Raw genomic sequence first — 18421 nt, 5'->3', positions numbered from 1 at the left:
AGAATCCCCAGGCAGCGTGGTCACGGGAAGGCGCTGGGTGAGGATTCCGGCTCACGCTAGACAGGCCAGCACTGGCTCCGATCTGGTGCCCGGGACTCCTCCTCTCCCGACCTGCCTTCTCTAAGCCTGGCCTGGCTCTGTAATGGACTCAGGGCACTGCCTCTCAACGTTTGGCAACGTCTAGAGGTGTTTTTAATGGCCGTGACTACGAAGGTACTACGGGCATCTGGTGGGTGGCGGCCAGGGATGCTGTTCAACGGCGTACAATGCACAGGACAGCTGCTAACAGAGAACCACCTGGCCCAGAACGTCACAGAGCCAAGCGGCCTGGCCCAGGGGGAGAGCCAGGAGCCCCCAAGCCCTGCCCTGCCCCCTGCCCCCAAGGCTGCTTCCCATCTCAGCTTCACAACAGCCCGGGGGAGGCCAGGGTGAGTATTGGTCTCCCTACCCCATTACAGAGAGTGAAACAGGCCCTTTAGAAGAGAGCAGAGGTTGGCTGGCACACGGAGGCACGGCTCTCTGTCCCTGACCTGGCCTGACCTTGCTGTCAGTGCTCAGGCCTGCTCAGGATGGTCTCTGGGCCTCCCCACTCTCCCTCCGGCCCAGAAGGTGCCAGCAGACCCCTGGAGGGTGAAAGGGCCACCAGGGTGCAGCTGCAGGCTGTCCTCAGTCCCAAGGGGCCGGACCCTGTCCACTGGGAGGCCCTGGGGCAGGTCACTTCTCTCCCCGAGCCGCCTGACCATTGCATACGGCCGACAATTCTGGCCTCCCTGGGCCTGAGTCCACACCATTCCAGATGTTCTCCTGTCCTCAGTGTCGGTCCCTCACTGGTCCCCCACCCGCCCCCCGAGAGGCAGGGATCACACCCCCGTCCCACTGCACATCACAGCCCCCTCGTCCCCTCTAGTTTAGGGAGCAGCCACTGAGTGCTGGGCCCCTTCCCGGCCCCTCCCCTGATGCACGGAGTCTTCACAGCAGCCCTGAAGCCGGGGGTGGGCAGGCCCATTTCACAGACGAGAACCTTGAGGCGTGAGGAGGCCAGGTTGCGTTCATTTGCACCAGGACTGGAGCCTTGTTTGACCAGAGCTCGAGAGCGACCCACCTGCTCCAGTAGGGGCCTGGGCTTGTCCCCCCAGCTCCCACCAGCCCGGTTTGAGCACAGGAGGCCCCATGGAGGTGTGGGGACTCGCCCACCCCACTCGTCCTCCCCCTGCCTGCCACGTGCTCTGCTAGGGGCGTTCCAGGCTCAGAGACAGTGTGGCTTTGTGGGATCCTCCAACTCGGCTCGCCCGAGCCCTGGCTCCTGAGACGTTACCTCATCTGGGCCAGGCCCCACGGGGCGGTGTCACCCGGGAATAAACAGAAGCTGCAGAGCTGGGCTGCCGTTGGGCACAGGTGACAGGGGAAGGCCTCCCAGGATCTTTGCTCAGGCTTCCGGCCCCCAAGCGTGCTGCGCATTCAGTACAGTCACAGACACTAATTGTCCTGGGCCTCAGCCAGCTTCCTGCTGTGCAGGCTGTGTGCAGACAGGCAGCCTGGGGAAGGGCGGGCAGGGGAGCCAGCCTGGGAGCAGAGGCTTATCTGCCTTCTGGGCCGGGCCCCACGGCCAGGTGGGCATCCGTGGGACCTGCCCCTCACCCTCTGTGGGCACTGCCCCGAGGCTGCCCCGGCTGAAAGGTCCGGGACCTGTCACAGGCGGGACGGGTGCAGGAGCACCGAGGGCTGTGGGCTGGAGCGGAGATGGCCTCCAGTTCTCTCTTTTCTCCCCTCTGCCCCTGCCCGGACTCACATCCCTCAGGTGCAGAAGCCCCTCCTGTCCTCTTCCTCTGCTCCCTGTGTGTTTCATGCACATTCCCCGCTGGACGCCGGGACTGGACGGCTCCGACCCCTCACTCCCTGCTCTAAGCCCTCTGTGGCTCCCTACTGCCCCCGGGCCCCACCAGGCCCCTCAGCGGCCGTAGGGTCTTTCCTCGGCATCTGTCTGGGCCCGCTCTGCCGGCTCCTTTGCCCGCCCCCCTTCCCCGAAGTCCTCCCATGTCTGAATCAGGCCTTTGTAGTTCTGGGTCTGGGGTGCTGCGTCCTCTTCCCACCCGGCCCGCTCTTCCTTGTCTTTCACACGTCAGCCCAGACGCCAGCCTTCCCGGGAGGCGCCCCACAGCTGGGGTCGTTACTTATCTGCTTCCCCCTCTCCTCCAACGAGGGATCTGTGTCACAGTCATGTCTGTGTCTGCGCTGGGGACCTCGGCAGGGGTCAGTGAACGAGTTAATAAGCTGGGGCCGGTGAGTGGGTGAGGGTCAGGGTTAGGGGATGTCGCAGAAGATGTAACAGACCAGCACCCCCCGCAGGCACAGACCCCTCTGAAGGGAGTGAGGCTCCCGTCACCGGGGCCTACAAGGGGTTTCTGTCCTGGGCACGCGTCAGATCACTGGGGCTTATGTTAAAAATGGAATTCCTGACCCCAGTCCCCCCGAGTCGAACCTGGGGCAGCTGCGAGCCTGCGTTTCTAACACACTGCCTGGGCGGTGCTTGCACGCCCTGAGCCCAAGTCTGCTTCCTGCCCTGAGGGTCTACGTTGGGGTGCCCTCAGCCGTCCCCTTGACTCTTGGGGGTCAGCCAGGCTTGCCCCGCCCATCCTGGGGTCCCTCCACCACAGGTTTTTCCCACCTGCCCCTCCCTCGGAACGAGAAGCTCTCTTGATGAAAGGGGAGCCAGCCCCTGGCCCACACACATCCACAGGCTTGCGCAGAGAGGGAGAGCCCTGATGCCCAGAGAAAGGCAGGAGGGGCCCAGCTTTGACATGGGCCGTGCGGGGTGTGCGTATGACGCCTGGGAGACCACCCCCCCACCCCGCTCCTCCTGCCTCTCGGCTCCCCTTCCGTGGTTTTTCAGGGCCTTTCCCTGCTCCTGAGCTGACGGCGCCAGCACAGGGAGGAGGGATGTGGCCATTCCCTGAACTGCCCCTGGGTCCCAGGCAGGGGTCTGGCCCACGGGGAAGTAGGGGAGTTTGCCGGGATCCCTGCCCACAGTGCGCAGGGCTTAGGGAGACAGAGAGACAGCAGTGCGGGGGAGACCGGGGAAGAGGCCCGGCTGGTCACCCGTCCTGGCAAGGCCACCAATCTGCCCAAGTGCAAGACCCAGATTCCCTCAGGGCAGCCCCCTCCCCTTCCGAGCTGCACAGCCCCCCAGCCATCAGGGGGACCTTCCTAAAATGTGTCTGCATCCCCCTCTTGCTCGGGTCCCTGCAGCAGCATTCTCCAAGCTGGCCCGCACACGGGGCCTATCCGGCTGGGCTGCCCTGTGGACCCCCTTCAGGCCACACCGAGACCATCCTGCAGCCCTTCATCTCCAGCCCCCGCCCTCCTCCCACCCCTTCCCACCTCGGCGCGTCCCCACATGCACCGCCCCTTTCCCCAGGCCCGTCGGCGATCCCCCGAATCCCTCCCTGAGCCCGGGCAGGGTGGTCAGTGCTGGGTCGTGTAACTCTGCCCCCTGTCCCCCGACACAGAATCTCAGGGTGCGGAGCAGCGGAGGGACCGAATTCTTCACGCGGTCGGCCACCAAGTTCAAGGGTGCCCTGGCCCAGAAGTTCATGTTCGTGGATGGAGACCGGGCCATCTGCGGCTCCTACAGGTGACTCTGGCTTTCTGGGGGCCAGGGGAGGGGCGGCTCCAGTTCCCAGCTGGTTTCTGCCCTTAATCCTGCCTTGTGACACCCCAGTTATTCCAGTTGACTGGTCCCCAGACTGCTGAGGTGTGAGTGGGGCTGGGCATGCCCGCACGCTGCCCGCCCGTCTCGGAAGCAGGCAGAGCGACGCTTTTATCCGTGAGACTGTTGTTCCTGCCTCGAGGTGTCAACAGCCAGAGGTGGGCTGTGGGCCAGGCCGGCTGCGTCCTCCCGGGCCCATAGCGCGGTCACTTGGAGAGCTGCTCTCAGGGAGGGGCCAGGACGAGGACGGTGCGGTCTAGCTCTGCCAGCCCTGCCACGCAGGGGGCAGCAAGGCAGGGGCCATCCATGGCCACACGGGGTGGGCACAAGTCACTGTGCCGACGACCCCCGCTGTCCAGGCTGCACATCCGCAAGGAGCTTGCCACACAGGCGCTGCCTGAGGTCCCACACCGGGCCTGACGCTGGGGCTCGGGCCCCGTCGGGCCCCGTCCTCTGCCCCTGCTCGCTTGTCTTTAATCCCTTCTGTGGCCACGGTCTGATGGACGCTGGCCTGTGCGTGCACGGGGGTGGGGGGCTGGGGGCTGCTCCCTCTTCCCGGGCCCTGGGCCCTGCGCCTGACCAGGCTGCCGCCCTTTGTTGCAGCTTCACGTGGTCGGCTGCAAGGACGGACAGGAACGTGATCTCCGTGCTGTCGGGCCAGGTGGTGGAGATGTTCGACCGGCAGTTCCAGGAGCTGTACCTCACGTCACACGGCGTCAGCCTCAAGGACATCCCCATGGAGAAGGAGCCCGAGCCCGAGCCCGTCGTGCTGCACTCTGTGGTCCCGCAGGTGCCCTCGGGCACCACGGCCAAGAGGCTTGTCAACCCCAAGTACGCGCTGGTCAAGGCCAAGAGTGCTGACGAGATTGCCAAGTTGTCCTCCGAGCGGCAGGAGGCCTCCAGGACCCTGGCGGTGGGGGACACGGCCCTAGCCGAGCTGCCGGGAGACCTCCCCGAGCCGCCCCTGCCCATCCACCCGGGGTTGCTCAACCTGGAACGGGCCAACATGTTTGAATACCTGCCCACGTGGGTGGAGCCGGACCCGGAACCTGGCAGCGACATCCTAGGCTACATCAACATCATCGACCCCAACATCTGGAACCCCCAGCCCAGCCAGATGAACCGCATCAAGATCCAGGACACATCCCAGGCCAGGACCCAGCTGTGGAGGCAGAGCCAGGACTCCAGCCCCGCCCCCCAGCCCAGATCCCCCCAGGACGGGGTCCCAGCCGAGAACAGCCTCCCCCAGGGGGACACCGAGCCACGGCCTCCTGTGCCCAAGCCCCGCACAGTCCCAGTGGCAGACCTGCTTGCCCAGGAGGGCGGCGGTGTTGGCTGGGCCCTGGCAACCCCAGAGGGGCAGGCACCCCATAACCGGACGGACCACGGGCTCCCCAGGACGGCAGGCCCAGGCCATGCCCCGCTTCGGTACCAGCTGTCTATGACCCAGGATGACCCCGACGGCGGGGGGCCGGTGGTCCCCAATGGGCTGGAGGGGGAGGAGGAGGAAGACGACGACGACTACGTGACGCTCAGTGACCAGGACAGCCTCTCGGGCAGCTCCGGCCGTGTCCCTGGCCCCGAGCGGCCCTTGGTGGTCTCCTCATCCGTGTCAGAGGAGTGTTCTGAGGTGACGGAGCGCTCGGCCGCCCTCCGGAGTGGCCACTCAGAGCAGGTGGCCAACGGGTCAGCCCAGCCCCCCCGCCAACATCTGAGCGCTCCCCACATGACCCGTGGGACCTTTGGTGGACCCCTGGGTGGCTCCTCGTGGGCCCAGGGTCAGGAAAGAGAAGAGGCAGGCGCTCTGAGGATGCAGGCCCCACACCTGGCAGACAAGGAGGCACAGGTGGGTCGGGGCCCCCGCGCACCAGGGTCCTGGGAGCCCCTCCCCCACGCGTGAGCACCCAAAGGTGCCGTCTGCTGGGCAGCCGCCTCCCCAGGTCATTACCCAGCATCCCATAAAGGCAACCTGAGCCAGCTGCCAGGATCCGAAAGGAAACACACAACACACCCAGAGGTTTCAGGGGTGTGGTGTTATGTGGGTGGTCTGCTCCCTAGTCTGTGGATGAGGAGATGGCGGCGGCACAGAGATGTTCCTTCACACCCTGAGATCACACAGCAGTAGGTAGTCTTTGCCCGGACCTTATGTCAAGCCACCTCCGTGGCGATCCCTTTGACTGTGGCCCTGGGGACCACTCCCCTCCCCGCTCCCCCAGGCCGGGAAACAACTTGCCCCTGTCCTCGACCTCTCCACCCTGCAGCCAGCCCAGCCCCCAGGGCCCGTCCTACCTGGGAACAGCACGCGGCTGATCATGCCCGGCATGAGGATCAGGCCCATGGGCAGCATCTTGAGGTAGCCGGCCAGGATGGAGCCCCCCTTGGCGTGGTTCAGGTCCCTGGCGGACAGCGACCGCTGCACGATGACCTGGGGGCAGGGGGAGGCGGTGAGCCCCAGCCTTCTCGGGATTTCTCGCCCCTGGGCCTCAGGGAGTGTGTGAGATAGGTGCTGACCCACTAGCCCGAGACCGGCCTGAGACGACCGCGCCCACCCTGACACCCAGCAGCATCCCTGCCAGTTGTCTGAGCACCTGGGGCCAAGGTTCTCTCCGGGGACTCAGTCTCCCTATCTGTCGAGGAGGGAAGGTGTCGGTCCTGACCAGCCCGTCACCCTGGCAGTTGTCAGGGCGGGAGGAGACCCTGGGTGGGTAGGTTATCAGGGACACCCCCCCACCTCCCGCACCCTCACGAGAGGCTGGCAGGCTCACGCACGTGCCAAGAGCAGACACTGGTTCCAACTGTGTCGTGTCCCTGGCAGAGGTCTGGAGCTTTAGGACCTGGGTTTGGGGAAGCTTGCGCTTCAGTGATGGAAGGAGCTAGAAGCTGCAGCATGAGGGCAACTCGTCATGTGGCCTCAGGCAGCTCCTGCCCGGGCCTCAGCTTCCAGATACGCAGAACGGGAGGAGAGTGGTTGGAACTGATGGCATCTGAGATCCCTCCCAGTTCTGACACCATGGTTCTACTTTTTTAAAAAAGAATGTGGGACTTTAAAGAGCTTTACTGAGACGTGACTCACGCACAGCTCAGCCACGTAAAGTGTACACCTCCATGGTTTTTAGATCAGGCAGGGATGGGGTCATTTTCAAAGCTCTCAGGGTGCAGCCCACTGAATCCACTAGAATATTCCTTGGTGTCCATTGGGAGACTCCACCCTCCCCGGCTCATCCTCCAGCACCTTTTCATCAACGGGAGAAAATAACCTGGGTTTACATCAAAGCAAAGGGGCTCCAGGGCATTCTGGGAAATAGTGGCTTGTAGCCTGTTCTCCATCAGAGGACCTCAGATGCTTTCTCTATGTGGTCTTTTCCATCTTTTCCCAAGGTCTTACCTGGCTGAAGATAGTCAGTACTTAATAGTCGTGGACCTAGTGGGCCATGCTTGATCTAACGTCTGACGCCTAGGGAACAGTTAACATCCAACGGAACAAATGCAGACTCATTGTGTCAGGAGTAGGAGTGGAAACAGCCTTTGTTTTAGGAGAAACCTGTTTCCACCACTGTACTCGAACTCCCTCCACTTTCACAAAAGTGGTTTTTGTAAAGGCCCAAAATTGCGTGTGTCCATCTCAGAGGCCCCTCAGTGCTCATTTGTGTTTAGGGTCCTTAAGAGAAACTGTCGTGTGCTTCTTCAGAGGCCCACCTAAGTGTCTCAGAGAAAATGAGATGAAAATTGTACTCCTGTAAGGGAGCTCTGGATCAGAGGTGATTATCCCTCAAAATATAGGCTTCTGAGCAGTTTGTAATATTCACCTCAAGGTCCAGAAGCGAAGGCATGTCCTTGGAGGTGTGCCTACTCGCACTTACTGTGGAGCGCAGTCCCACAGAGGCTGAATAGCACTTGGATGTTGGCTGGACCGCGTCTAAAAATAGAACTCTGGGACTTCCCTGGCAGTCCAGTGGTTAGGACTCTGTGCTTTCCCTGCCGAGGGCGTGGGTTCAATCCCTGGTCGGGGAACTAAGATCCCACAGGCCCCGTGATGCAGCCCAGGGGAAAAAAAAAAAAAAAAAGAACTCTGACCTGCCCGGGAAGCCACCCCGTTACGTACAATAAACAGCTCTCGGAGCCACACAGGAAGGCCGACGGTTATCTCCAGTAACCACTGAGGAGGCTGCACGATGACTGCTCTAACAGTTAGCCCCAGGTGGCCAGGACCTAATCAGTAACTGACAGCATCTCTAACTTTTGTCCCCTACTCGCTTCCTACCCCCGCCAATCACACGGTCGCCCCACCTCCCGTGTCCCCGGGCCGCGGCCTCCCATCAGGGTCTCCCATCAGGACCTCTGCAGAGCTCCCTGGCTCATCTGCCTGCCTTTCAGCCTCGGCCAAATGTGAGGGACGGAAGCTGCCTCCCGTTTGCTGTAGCTCAAAATAAACTGCCTTTGCTTTTCTTAATAAAAAAAAAAAAAATGACAGGGTGCCCGGGCTGGCGGCGCGGGGTCTACAGGGCAAGCTGATTCCAATCCTGCCTCTCCGCCAGCTCCTGTGACGTGCCTAAGTCCTTTCCTCGCTTTGGGCCTCAGTCTCCCCGTCTAGACACTGAGGGGGTCAGACGTGCTTCTCTGTAGACCCTTCCCCTGTGATGTCCTGTGATTACAAGAGCCCAGGGCCGCGCTCCCCACGGGAGAGAAGAGTTTCCCTAAATTCCTCCGTGTCTTCCCTTATATTGCTCCGTGCTCTTGGCGGCCAGCCCCGGGAGGTGGGCAGGACAACCGTGGTCGCCCCATTCTACAGCTGGAGAAGCTGAGGCTCGGTGCCCCAGCAGGCAAGGCCGGGGCCTCCCCGGCAGCATCGTCCCAGTGCCTCTCTGCACAGGCCCTGCCGGAGGCCAGCTCCCTCTCCCGGCCCGGCCACTGGACCTCCCCGAACCGCTCTGTCCTCGCCTGCGAGATGTGACACGACCCCCGACCCGCAGGGTTGCTGCAAATCCTGGATGAGGCCGCGTGTGGACGGCCAAGCCCGTGCCCGGGTGGCCGGCTGCGAGTCACCAAGTTTAGGCGTTCATCAGGGCCACCTCGGGGTCAGCTACGGCCCTGTGCCACCCAGGAGCATTTGGGCCCCTTGGCTGTGAGATGGGGACAAGAGAGCCCACGGGAACACGGGGAGAAACGAGGTGACGGGGCCCACGCACTTGACACTGCGCCTGACCTGCACAGGAGCCTGAGAAGTGGTGGCCGCCGTGAGGGCTGACCCAGCCGCTGCCTGAAAGACAGCCCGCGGCAGGTGACGAGAGGAGCGCCGGCACCACGGGAGCGGGCAGGCCCCAAGGACCCTCTGGTCTGTGCGCCTCCTGGGGGTACTGGCTGAGCAGCTGAGGTCGGGGAGGGGTATGGCAGCTCTCTGCCCACCGGGCCTCTGCCTCCCGTTTTATTGGATTTGTTGGGCTCTGATGTCACCTACGCACTGTGGCTGAGCTGGGAGACACTGAGAAGCCTAAAGAAAACAAAAAGCGCCCGTGGCCCCAGCACACAGAGCTGCCGCCTGCCGCTGACCACACCGTGGGTGTCCCGGGGGCTGAGTAGAGTCCTGCCAAGCCCCCAGGACCCAGTAGGTCGGTACCTGCGTGGCGGGGGTTCTGGTCCAAGGCCCAGCAGTCGCCCAGGCAGACCCAGCCTGAGCAGGACGATGGTGGGGGGGGAAGGCTGAGGCCAGGCGCGGGCCCCCAGTGCCGGTGGCACTCTGGACCACCTTGGGGTCAGCTGCCTCCTTGTGTGACCTTCTTATCCAGGAGAGAAGCCCAGTCCAGCCCTGACCTCCAGGCCACTCACCTGGCCCTCATGGGAAAATCTCCTGAATGCTGCCCCACCCAGAGACGCCAGTGCCACGCCAGGCCATGCTCAGTGCGGAGGGAGCGAGAGGTGCCCTGGGGCAGAGGGGCCCCAGCTGGCCCACAGGGCAGTCCAGACACTTCCCCACACGCCCTCCACCGCCGGCCTTTCAACCAGCCCCTCGCTCACCCAGGCCGGCGGCCCCCAGGCCTCCCAGGGGTGCTAGGCAGACAGACACCTGTGGTGGGCGCAGCCTACAAGGGACTCTCCGGCACCATGTCACAGATGGGAAAACTGAGGCCCAGCCTCCCAGGGTTCCTGGACCCTCCCAACATAGATTGCCTCCCGCCGTCACAGCCCAGGCAGGGTCTCCCAGCGAGCACACAAAACACCTGTGCTCGGGAGCTGCAGAGCGCTCCTTGCTGGGCAGGCACTCCACCCTGGGCCTCAGTGTTCTGGCCTGTGGATGGGGCCGCCAGGCCTGCCTCGCAGGGAAGCTGCCCCCATTCACCCCACAGTGACTGGCTGGGTCGACTCTCGGGCTGGCTGCCTCACTCCTGGGTGGGGCCCCCGAGGCCATGGGTCCAGAGGCGAGGACGGTCATCAGGCCCGTGCCCGCCGAGGTTCTGGTGCTCACGAGGCCCCTTCCCGCCCAAGTGCCACCTGGAGCTACCCGTGGCCCTCGAGGCAGGCAGGGCGGGGGCATCGTCTGCTTCCGCCCAGAGAGGGAGCAGGGCCGCCTGGTGCCACCTGGTACGTGCCCAACTTGGGAAGGCCTAGAGTCAGACTCCGGAGGAAGACCTAGCCGCCACACTCACCAGACACGCGGGCGCAGGGGGAGGCACTGTCTCTGGCATCCCTGTCCGCCCCTCTTACAGAGAATGTGGAGGAGGGGAGAGGGGCATGGGGAAGAGTAGGCGCTGGCCTTAGTGCGACCTCGCAGGCGGACCGTTCCCCTGGGACACGTGGGGAAACCGAGGCACGGGGGCTGGAAGACACTCGTCTAGGACCACCAGCTGGTGAGTGGCAAGGCCAGGAAGCAAACCCAGGTGTGCCGGCTGCAGCCTGCCTGGCAAGGGCCCCTCAGGAAGGGGCAGAGCTGCCCCAGCCCCTGGGTCTCACTCACTCTGCTCTCTCTCTCCCAGGGCCAGCGGTTCCACCACTACCAAGTCCCTAGGGATAAAGATGCCTTCCCGCAGCCGTCGAGGACCCTGGGACCCCCGCGGTACCGCCCCGCCGCCAATGGCACCCAGAGCTCCGGCAGGAAAGTGGGCCCGGCTGTGGCAGCTCCCCAGCACTGGCAGGCCAAGGGTAGCCCAGGGCCCTGTGAGCTGCCGGGTCCTGGGACCCCAAGACTGGCCCGAAACGCCAGCCCCCAGGCCGACGGCAGGGCCGCCGAGGAGCATTCCAGCCCCCTCGGAATCCCGTACTCCAAACTGTCCCAGTTGAAGCACCTGAAGGCCAGGATGGGTGGCGGCCAGTGGGCTTCATCCGACTCTAAACGGCAGGCCCAGGCCCCCCGGGACTGCAAGGACCCCTAACACCTTATGCCCGGGCCTGAAGCCACGCCATCCACGGCTTCCACCCCAGCCCGGGCTCACCGTGCAGGTGTTCCCTGGCCGCCCTGACCTCCAGAGCCACCCTGGAATGCAGGAAGGTAGGGAGGGCGGTGACCTCACCTGGTCAGTGCACCAGTACCAGGTGGCCGTGACGGTTAGGCCGAAGGTCATCCCGGTCCATGGGAGGTCCCCCGTGTAGGGGTCTCGGAACATGTGCATGGCGTCTGCCCGCGGCATGTGGCAGGTGGTGTTGGAGATGATCCTGGATGGGATGGCCCGGGCGTAGGCTGATGCCAGCTGATCATACCCGCCGATCTGCTCGAAAGCTGGAGGGGGCGGGCGCGACAGGCACGGTTGGTGGCTGGTGGCCGTGACTCCCAGCCCCACTGCCCTCATCTCACGAGTAACTTCTTGATGCATCAAACTCAACTTTTTCCCACTTCACCTTTTCCAGTGTCTGGAAAGGTATGGAGGTAGAGGGTTTTAAAAAAGGTGAATTCAAAGGACTATTTTGTCTGTATTTAAAATGATAATATTAAATGAGCATTCCACACGAGGGCACCCCAGTGTCCTGCCGGCCTCTGGACGCCCACCAGCCTCAGGCGAGGAGCTCTCTGCCAGGCTGTCGACCCAAGGAGGCAAACGTGTCTTTTCTTGGCGTTCGAGGACCTTCCTGAGCAATCTGAAGGGCTAACGTTCTGACCCAGGGGCTTCCAAAGGACGTGACTTTGGCAGAGCTGAGTATGGCTGGGGGATGTGGCACTGAGAAGGGACACAGAGTCCCCAGAGGGGCAGGAGCGCCACCAAGGTTACACCGCCAGCCGGCCGGCACAAGCCAACCACGTTCACCCCCTCACTGCTCCTGTCTGCCTCGGGGTCTGGGCCCACCTGTGGCTTTTGCTTTGCCTGTGGTCACTCCCCCGCCCCGATCCAGACCAGGCCTGGCTGCCTGGGTGCCTCTCCCGCAGTGGGCTCCGGGTACACAGGCCCCTGGTCTGTGAGGAGGCTGGGCAGCCACAGGTCCCACTCCCCCGCCTTCCCCAGCAGGCGGCCCGCTGCCCGGACTCTGGGCTCCCGGCATCAGTGCCACCTGTAGCCCAGGCCAGGCCAGGGTGAGCGCTCAGAGAGAACGGATGAACACTAGACACGGGTCGGAAACTGCCCAGCCACAGGGTCCTAGAGCCTGAGTCTGGAAGAGACCGTTTGCTCTCCGTGGGATCCTCCTGGCTCTGCTTGCATACTTCCCGGGATGGGGATCTCACTACCTCTGGGGCATCCCCCACCCCGAGCTTCCTCCCTGTTCCCAGACCAGGAGATCCAAACCCCCCTTCTCTCCGCCTTGCCTTTGTCCCGCTTGCTTCTTAAGATCTTGGACATGCTTTGAAACAATGGGGGCAGATGTCCAGGCAGGTCTGTGGTCACCCACCTGCAGCCCTGCTCCCATTGAGCCCCGAGCCCGCGTGGGTGCGGACAGCCCTGCCTCCTGAGTCAGGTCCGCAGCCAGATGCCATACGGCCTGGAGCTGGTGACAGAAGTGCTGCTGGGCAGCAGGGGTGGGAGGGGAGCAGGCCTCCGTCACCCAGGGGAGGCCGGTGGGGGGCTGACTGCCTCGTGGCTTGACCTCGTGAGGCCACCGACCCCCAGTACGGACACCGGGGCCCTGACAGGGCGGCACCCAGACCCCAAAGGGCTCGCTGCTGTGACAGCCCCCATGGCCTCTCACCTTTGACCGTCAGGATCACGGCTCCCACCACCATGATGAGCGTTTGCAGGGCATCTGTGTAGATCACAGCGGCCAGGCCCCCTGTGGGTGGAGACGAGAGAGCTGGAGGGGCCCTGGCCTCGACGGGGGAGGGAAAGGGAGGTGAGCAGAGCTCCGGGAGGGACAGCTGTTCCACATCGACGTCCCCTGCCCTTGCACGGGTGGGTGAGCCGTGGACGCAACAGCCAGGCCAGCGGAGACAGCTGCAGAAGCCCAGGTGCCTGACACAAACTGGCCAGGTCCCAGGCTGTGGGAGGGGGCGGCCCCCTGCCCCCCACCAACCGCTCGGGTTCCCGTGCGTGTCCACAGGCCTCACCTGCCACCCGCAGGCGCCGTACCTGCGATGGTGTACAGGGCCGTGACGGCGAGCATGAGGATGGTGGACAGGTAGAAGTTCCAGCCCAGGCAGATGTGCACGAAGAGGGCCCCCGCGTACAGGTCGATCTGGGGACGGGAAAGGGGTGTGTGCAGGGGCCCGAGGTAACCGCAGGACCCGGAGCGCCACACACCCGACGTGTGGCCTTGATGCCCTGTAGAGGAAGAAGGGGAGACCCCCCCCACCTTCCAGGGACTGTTCTGAAGGGGAGGAAGTCCTGGCTGTGGACAAGCAGTGTGCAGGGGACGTTGCTGATGTTAATAAAGTCCTGAGTGGCCTCTGCCCACCAGGGAGCGGTGTTGCTGTTCAGTCTGGCCCCTGCCTGGGGATGGAAAAGGGAGTCCGGGAGGGCTTCCTGGAGGTGGGGGGGTCCAAGAAGACGAGTGAGCCTTCATCTCCAGACCCACGTCTGTCTGGGTCCCTGTGTCCCTGTTCTCTGCTCCCTGTTAAGCAGGGCACCCCAAGAAGAAACCAGATATGTGCCAGGGGTGGGCTGGGGGAACAGAGGGGCCGTCTTGCTTATTGACCCACCATGGGGTTTACACTGAAGCCAGGACCACGGCTCAGGCCGAGGCTGCTTTCTAGGGCCGAACTGGACACAGTCCTGCCATCCCAGGCCCTGGGGCAGCACAGAGGCAAGAGTTGAAGCCCTGGGGCGAGTCTTCTAGCCTCAGCGCTGGAATGGGCCTTACGGACCACAACTGCCCGCCCCTCCCCACTGCGCAGTGGGTGCCCAGGTAAGGAGAGAGGACCCGATCCTGCGGGACCTAGGGCTGGGCCAGGGTCCCTCCCCGCCGCAAGTTTCCGAAACTGCCATTCTGGGCTTGCTTAATGGCAGGGAGATAACCCAAAATACAGCCTTTGGGGCCAAGAGGCTCCTCAGAGAGCTGGGCAAGCCCGCGGGTTAGCTGAGCTTGCCGAGTGGGGGACAGTCTGCCCGAGGCCTGGGGCACCGGCCGAGCTAGGAGCTGCAGCCCTGCTAGGAGTCAGGCTTGTGGAACCCCTGCTTCCCCCAGGCTCCTCCCCTCCCCTCTCCTGGAGAGGGCAGCTGCCAGCGTGGGCACTCAGACAAGGTATTCTCGGGAGTCGGCGGCCCCTCACCCCCCCCCCGGCTGCGAGTCTGTGTGTCCACCTCCAGCCCAAGCTCAGAAGCCCAGAGCTGCTGGATATCAGAGCAGGAAGGACTCTCCAAGCCCCCTGCCCCGTCAGACCAGGGACAAACTGAGGCCCATGGAGGGCAAGCGGCCTCTTCAAGGCGAGGCTCTGGCAGGTATCAGAGATGGAGGGGACTGGCGACAGAGCAGGGGGGCTCTAGAAAGTAGCAGCCCCTCCTCCCACCTGACTGTCCTCCAGCCACTGCTCAAGACCACTCCCTGGACCCCATCTGCCTCAGAGGACAGCCCTGGCCTGTGCGCCCAGCCTCCAGGCTCTGGCCACGCATCCCTTTAAGCCCAGGTAAGTCTGGTCACGCCGACATTCCACGCCAGGCACTTTGCTGCCTCCAGGCCTTGGCCCGCCCAAGTCCCTCTGCCCTGGGACCTCCCATCTCTGCATCTCATCGCTCAGGACTCAGCCCGCCCCGACGCCCTGCTCCCCCACTGCTCTACTGCTCAGGGACTTCCAGGGCAGCAGATCTGAAGAGTGATGCGCGGGCAGCGGGAACAGCACAGGCACAGGTGTGGAGGTGGGACTTTAGCCGCCATCCCCCCTGGGGACCCTACGCAGCTGCCGCTGGAGGCCAGCAAATGTGCGGTTGCCTGCCGGCTCTAAAGGAGACCCCACGAGGAGCCTCAGACGACCCCCGGGCAGATCTGACCTCTCCTTCTGCCGACGGAGCTCCCTCTCCTGGGGCCCCAGGTGAGCTGCAGCCTGCTAGAAGCTAAGAGCCCCGCTCGGACCTGGGTCTGCGTCCCTGGTGAGCACGTCGCCTTACCTCCTGAGCCTCTGGGTAAAGTGTGAGTGCAGATGTGGAGAAACACAGGGACTTGTGCTCGGCCCCCTCTGGCCCTTCTGGCCTCTGCAGGCCCTGCGCAGGGCAGGCCGCGGAGGCGCAGGCGGGACCCCTGAGGGAGCCGCTCCACTCCACAGAGTGGGGCACGGGCGCAGAGGCACGAAGCAACTGGCCCAAAGCTGCACGGTTGTGAGCAGGGCTGCGGGCTTTAGGGATGACCCCCGGGGCCCCTGAGAGGGTTGACCCCCCACTCCCGGCACCATCCCATGGGCTTGCAGGGGCCATGAGCCCCGGACATGGGAGGGAGCTGGGCTGAGCTGACCTGCAGGCTAGGGCTGATCCGCTGGCTCGTCACAGCTTCTCAGCACCCCGAGTTCCCCACAGGCACGTGCCCCCTGGCTGGGCCCTGCCCTGTCCTGGCCACCTTCCTGCATGGGACCCTACTGCCCCCTCCCTTTGTGGGTAGCAGAGAAGCTGGGCAGGTCCCTGCACCAACATTTACCACGAGTTTACCCTAAATCATCCCGTGTCCCCGACCCCCAACCTCGCCCATCCCCACAGAGGCCGTCACTGTCCCTTCAGTGTTCTGGACACGTCTCACCTTTGCCACACTCCCTGCACCCAACCCACTGGCCACGGCTGTTGATTCCCAAAGTACTCCTGCCCGCCTCCACTGTCCCCACCCTGGGCCCCATCCCTTTGGAATCCCCTCGCTGGCCCCTCCTGCACGCGGCTTCTTCAGAGGGCCCGCCGAGGTCTCTGCATCTCCACTCACGCAGAATGAAACCCACCTCCTGGCCCAGAGGCCCTGCACGCACCCTCTCCCCAGCCCCATCGCCTTCCCTCAGCGGCTGGACCACTGTCTCCAAAGCAAGCCTGTCCCTTGCTCCTTCTCTTCCGTCCAGATTTCAGCCCTGCATTTGCTACACTGATCACCCTTGTACCACTCAGTGTGGATGCACTGCTCTGTTGACTTATCTCATCTGCCTGGAAGGAAAGGTCCTTGAGAACGAGAAATGGGTTCACCATGGGTGCCCACCCAGGGCCTGGCACACAGTAAGTGCTCAATAAACAGGCACGTTTGCATAGACCAGGGGCTGGCACACTACAGCCCACAGGCTTGATCCCATCAGGCGCACTGGTGTGTCTTTCAAATGCCAACAGCAAACTTGAGTGGTGTGTAAGTGGCATGCAAAGCTGAGCACGCTTTCTATCTGGCCCCTCACGGAAAACCCAGCCGAGCCTGACAGAGATGATTCCATTCAGTCCCATGAGGTGTGCCGAGCACCTAGTACCACTGGGGATACACCAATGAACAGAGAAAAAATGGGAGAGGCAGACTGTGGCCATTCTAATGAAATCATTCAGCGTAAGAAGGTAGCACGTGTGTGAAAGACAGGGGGCGCAGGTCTGCACCTGCGGGGCAGCCGAGGGCCTCGCTGAGAGGGTGAGCTGTGAAAGACCTGAGAGGCGGGGGCGTGAGCCACATGGATATCCAGGGGAAGAGGCTCCAGCCAGAGGGCACAGCAGGTGCAAAGGCCCTGTGGCAGGGTCATGCCTCGGGCGTGCTCGGTGTAGCTGGAGTGATGTTTGCGTCGGGAGAAGCAGGAGAGGTGAGGGTCTTGCTGGCCACGGTTGGCCTTTACCCTGAGTGGCCTGGGGTGTCAGGCCGGGTTTCTCTATTTCCCAGAGCACACGGTGATGGAGCTCGGTTCCCCCCAAGCCCGTGTGAGGCCCCCTGCCACCCATGGCTTGCTCTCTCTGCAGACCACTGTCCCCACATGGGGGCTGGCGGCAGGCGGGCCCTGTGGTCTCTGGACAGGCTGCAGCTGGTGAGGGTCCTGGGCATGCAGACATGTGGGGGCGTTCTTGGGACTCCACCCAGTGAGGTCAGGGCCTCTGGGGGCCGGCTGGGCACACACACTGCAAACAGCTTCAGCCCAAAACATGAGCTGGGGGGCCCCAGTCCCTCCCAGACCCAGCCCGGCAATCCGCATTCCTCCTGCTTCCCTGTCCGCTTCATCCAGGCAGCCCCAGCCTTGAGGTTCCCCATTTTATAGGTGGGCAAACTGAGTCATCCCATCACAAAGTGGAGTCTGAAGTGCCACGTCCTGGCTCCTTCAGCACCACACGGCAGTGGTCGGGCCCGCTGGGCTCTAACGGTTGTCTCTGCCCGATTCAGCAAGTGGCGACCTTGAGCAGGTGGTGACCACTCCCTAGGTCTCAATCGTCTTGTCTGTAAATAGGGCTGCACACGAGGTGGCCTCTAAGGATTCCCCCACTTTGGCCCCCAACCCCGACATTCTGGACGTCCTGCCCAAGCTATGAGTGTGAGGTGTGAGCTCTGCCTCAGAGCCACCAGTAGGACGAACAGGGGGGTGGGCGGAGAAGAAACCCCTTCGACCAGGGGTTGGCCTCACCAGACTGCCCCCGGCCCCCCGTCTCTCGCCCCTGTCCCCTCCAGTCCATCCTCTGGGGGTGCCGGTGGCACTAACACAGACCTGACCGTGTCACCTCTGCTCAAAGCCTCCAGGGTCCCTTGGGCACTCCTCACTCATCTCTGACGGAGCCCCCTGGGCCAGGGCGGGAACTGCCACCCAAGAGCCAGCTGCGGCCCTCAGGTCTGGCTCGTGTGATGGCTGGTCCGCCTCAGCTGCCACCGCTCCCGGTCACCTCCCTCCCAGCTCCTCCTCTGCTCCCGAGGCGCCTGACCCCTGCAGTCTGGGCCTCCGGACGGGACCACCCCACACGCGCCCTACGCCGTGCACCTCTCTCCTTGGCGTTTGCACCCCCCATGCCGTGCGTACCCCCTTCTCCACTAGACCCCAACCAACGCAACGTCAGCAGGCACCGCCAACCCCTCTTCTGGGTCCGCACTGTCCCCCCCGGCCACCGTGACACACCTGCGTCCCCCTGTACTGAGGCCCTGCTGCCAGGGAGGCGGCCGGCACGGGGGGGCGGGGGGGGGGCGGGGGGGGAGGAGCCCGCGTGGGAACTGGGCCTGGAGAGCAGCGGCGCCGTCCTGGTCGGTAGAGCGAAGCCCCAGGGGAGAACTCTTAGGATCTGTCCAGGGAAGAAGGCGGCGCCTGCTCTCTAAACACCCCGAAAGCCACCCAGAAGGAGACGTGCAGACGTGCAGCTCCGGTGAAGGCCCGGCCGGCCGAGGCTCCCGGGGCTGCAGGGGCCGCGGAGGAGGAAGCCCCGGCCACGCCCTCAGAAGCGCCAGGCCTCACGCGGGAGGAAG

The 18421-nt window shown here is 63.8% G+C and overlaps 2 protein-coding genes across 3 annotated transcripts in view; one reads left to right on the top strand and one right to left on the bottom strand.

The window, feature by feature from the left end:
- The window catches only part of FAM83G (family with sequence similarity 83 member G), a 31651-nt gene extending 19548 nt beyond the window's left edge, over positions 1 to 12103 (top strand). Inside the window, exons 3-5 of the mRNA XM_032617299.1 lie at positions 3507 to 3631; positions 4310 to 5552; positions 10675 to 12103. Of these exons, the coding sequence (XP_032473190.1) occupies positions 3507 to 3631; positions 4310 to 5552; positions 10675 to 11070 (1764 nt within the window). The 3' untranslated portion in view covers positions 11071 to 12103. The remainder of the gene's footprint in view (positions 1 to 3506; positions 3632 to 4309; positions 5553 to 10674) is intronic.
- The window catches only part of SLC5A10 (solute carrier family 5 member 10), a 54593-nt gene that overhangs the window by 32746 nt on the left and 3426 nt on the right, over positions 1 to 18421 (bottom strand). For both annotated transcript variants that reach the window (XM_032617300.1, XM_032617301.1), the window contains 4 exons: positions 13189 to 13294; positions 12812 to 12892; positions 11209 to 11414; positions 5996 to 6131 (listed from right to left, as the gene is read on the bottom strand). In XM_032617300.1, coding sequence (XP_032473191.1) covers positions 5996 to 6131; positions 11209 to 11414; positions 12812 to 12892; positions 13189 to 13294 — 529 coding nt within the window. The remainder of the gene's footprint in view (positions 1 to 5995; positions 6132 to 11208; positions 11415 to 12811; positions 12893 to 13188; positions 13295 to 18421) is intronic.

The sequence above is a fragment of the Phocoena sinus genome, chromosome 20 (assembly GCF_008692025.1).
Source record: "Phocoena sinus isolate mPhoSin1 chromosome 20, mPhoSin1.pri, whole genome shotgun sequence".
NCBI lineage: Eukaryota > Metazoa > Chordata > Mammalia > Artiodactyla > Phocoenidae > Phocoena > Phocoena sinus.
This window is presented reverse-complemented; position numbering and strand designations above follow the sequence as displayed.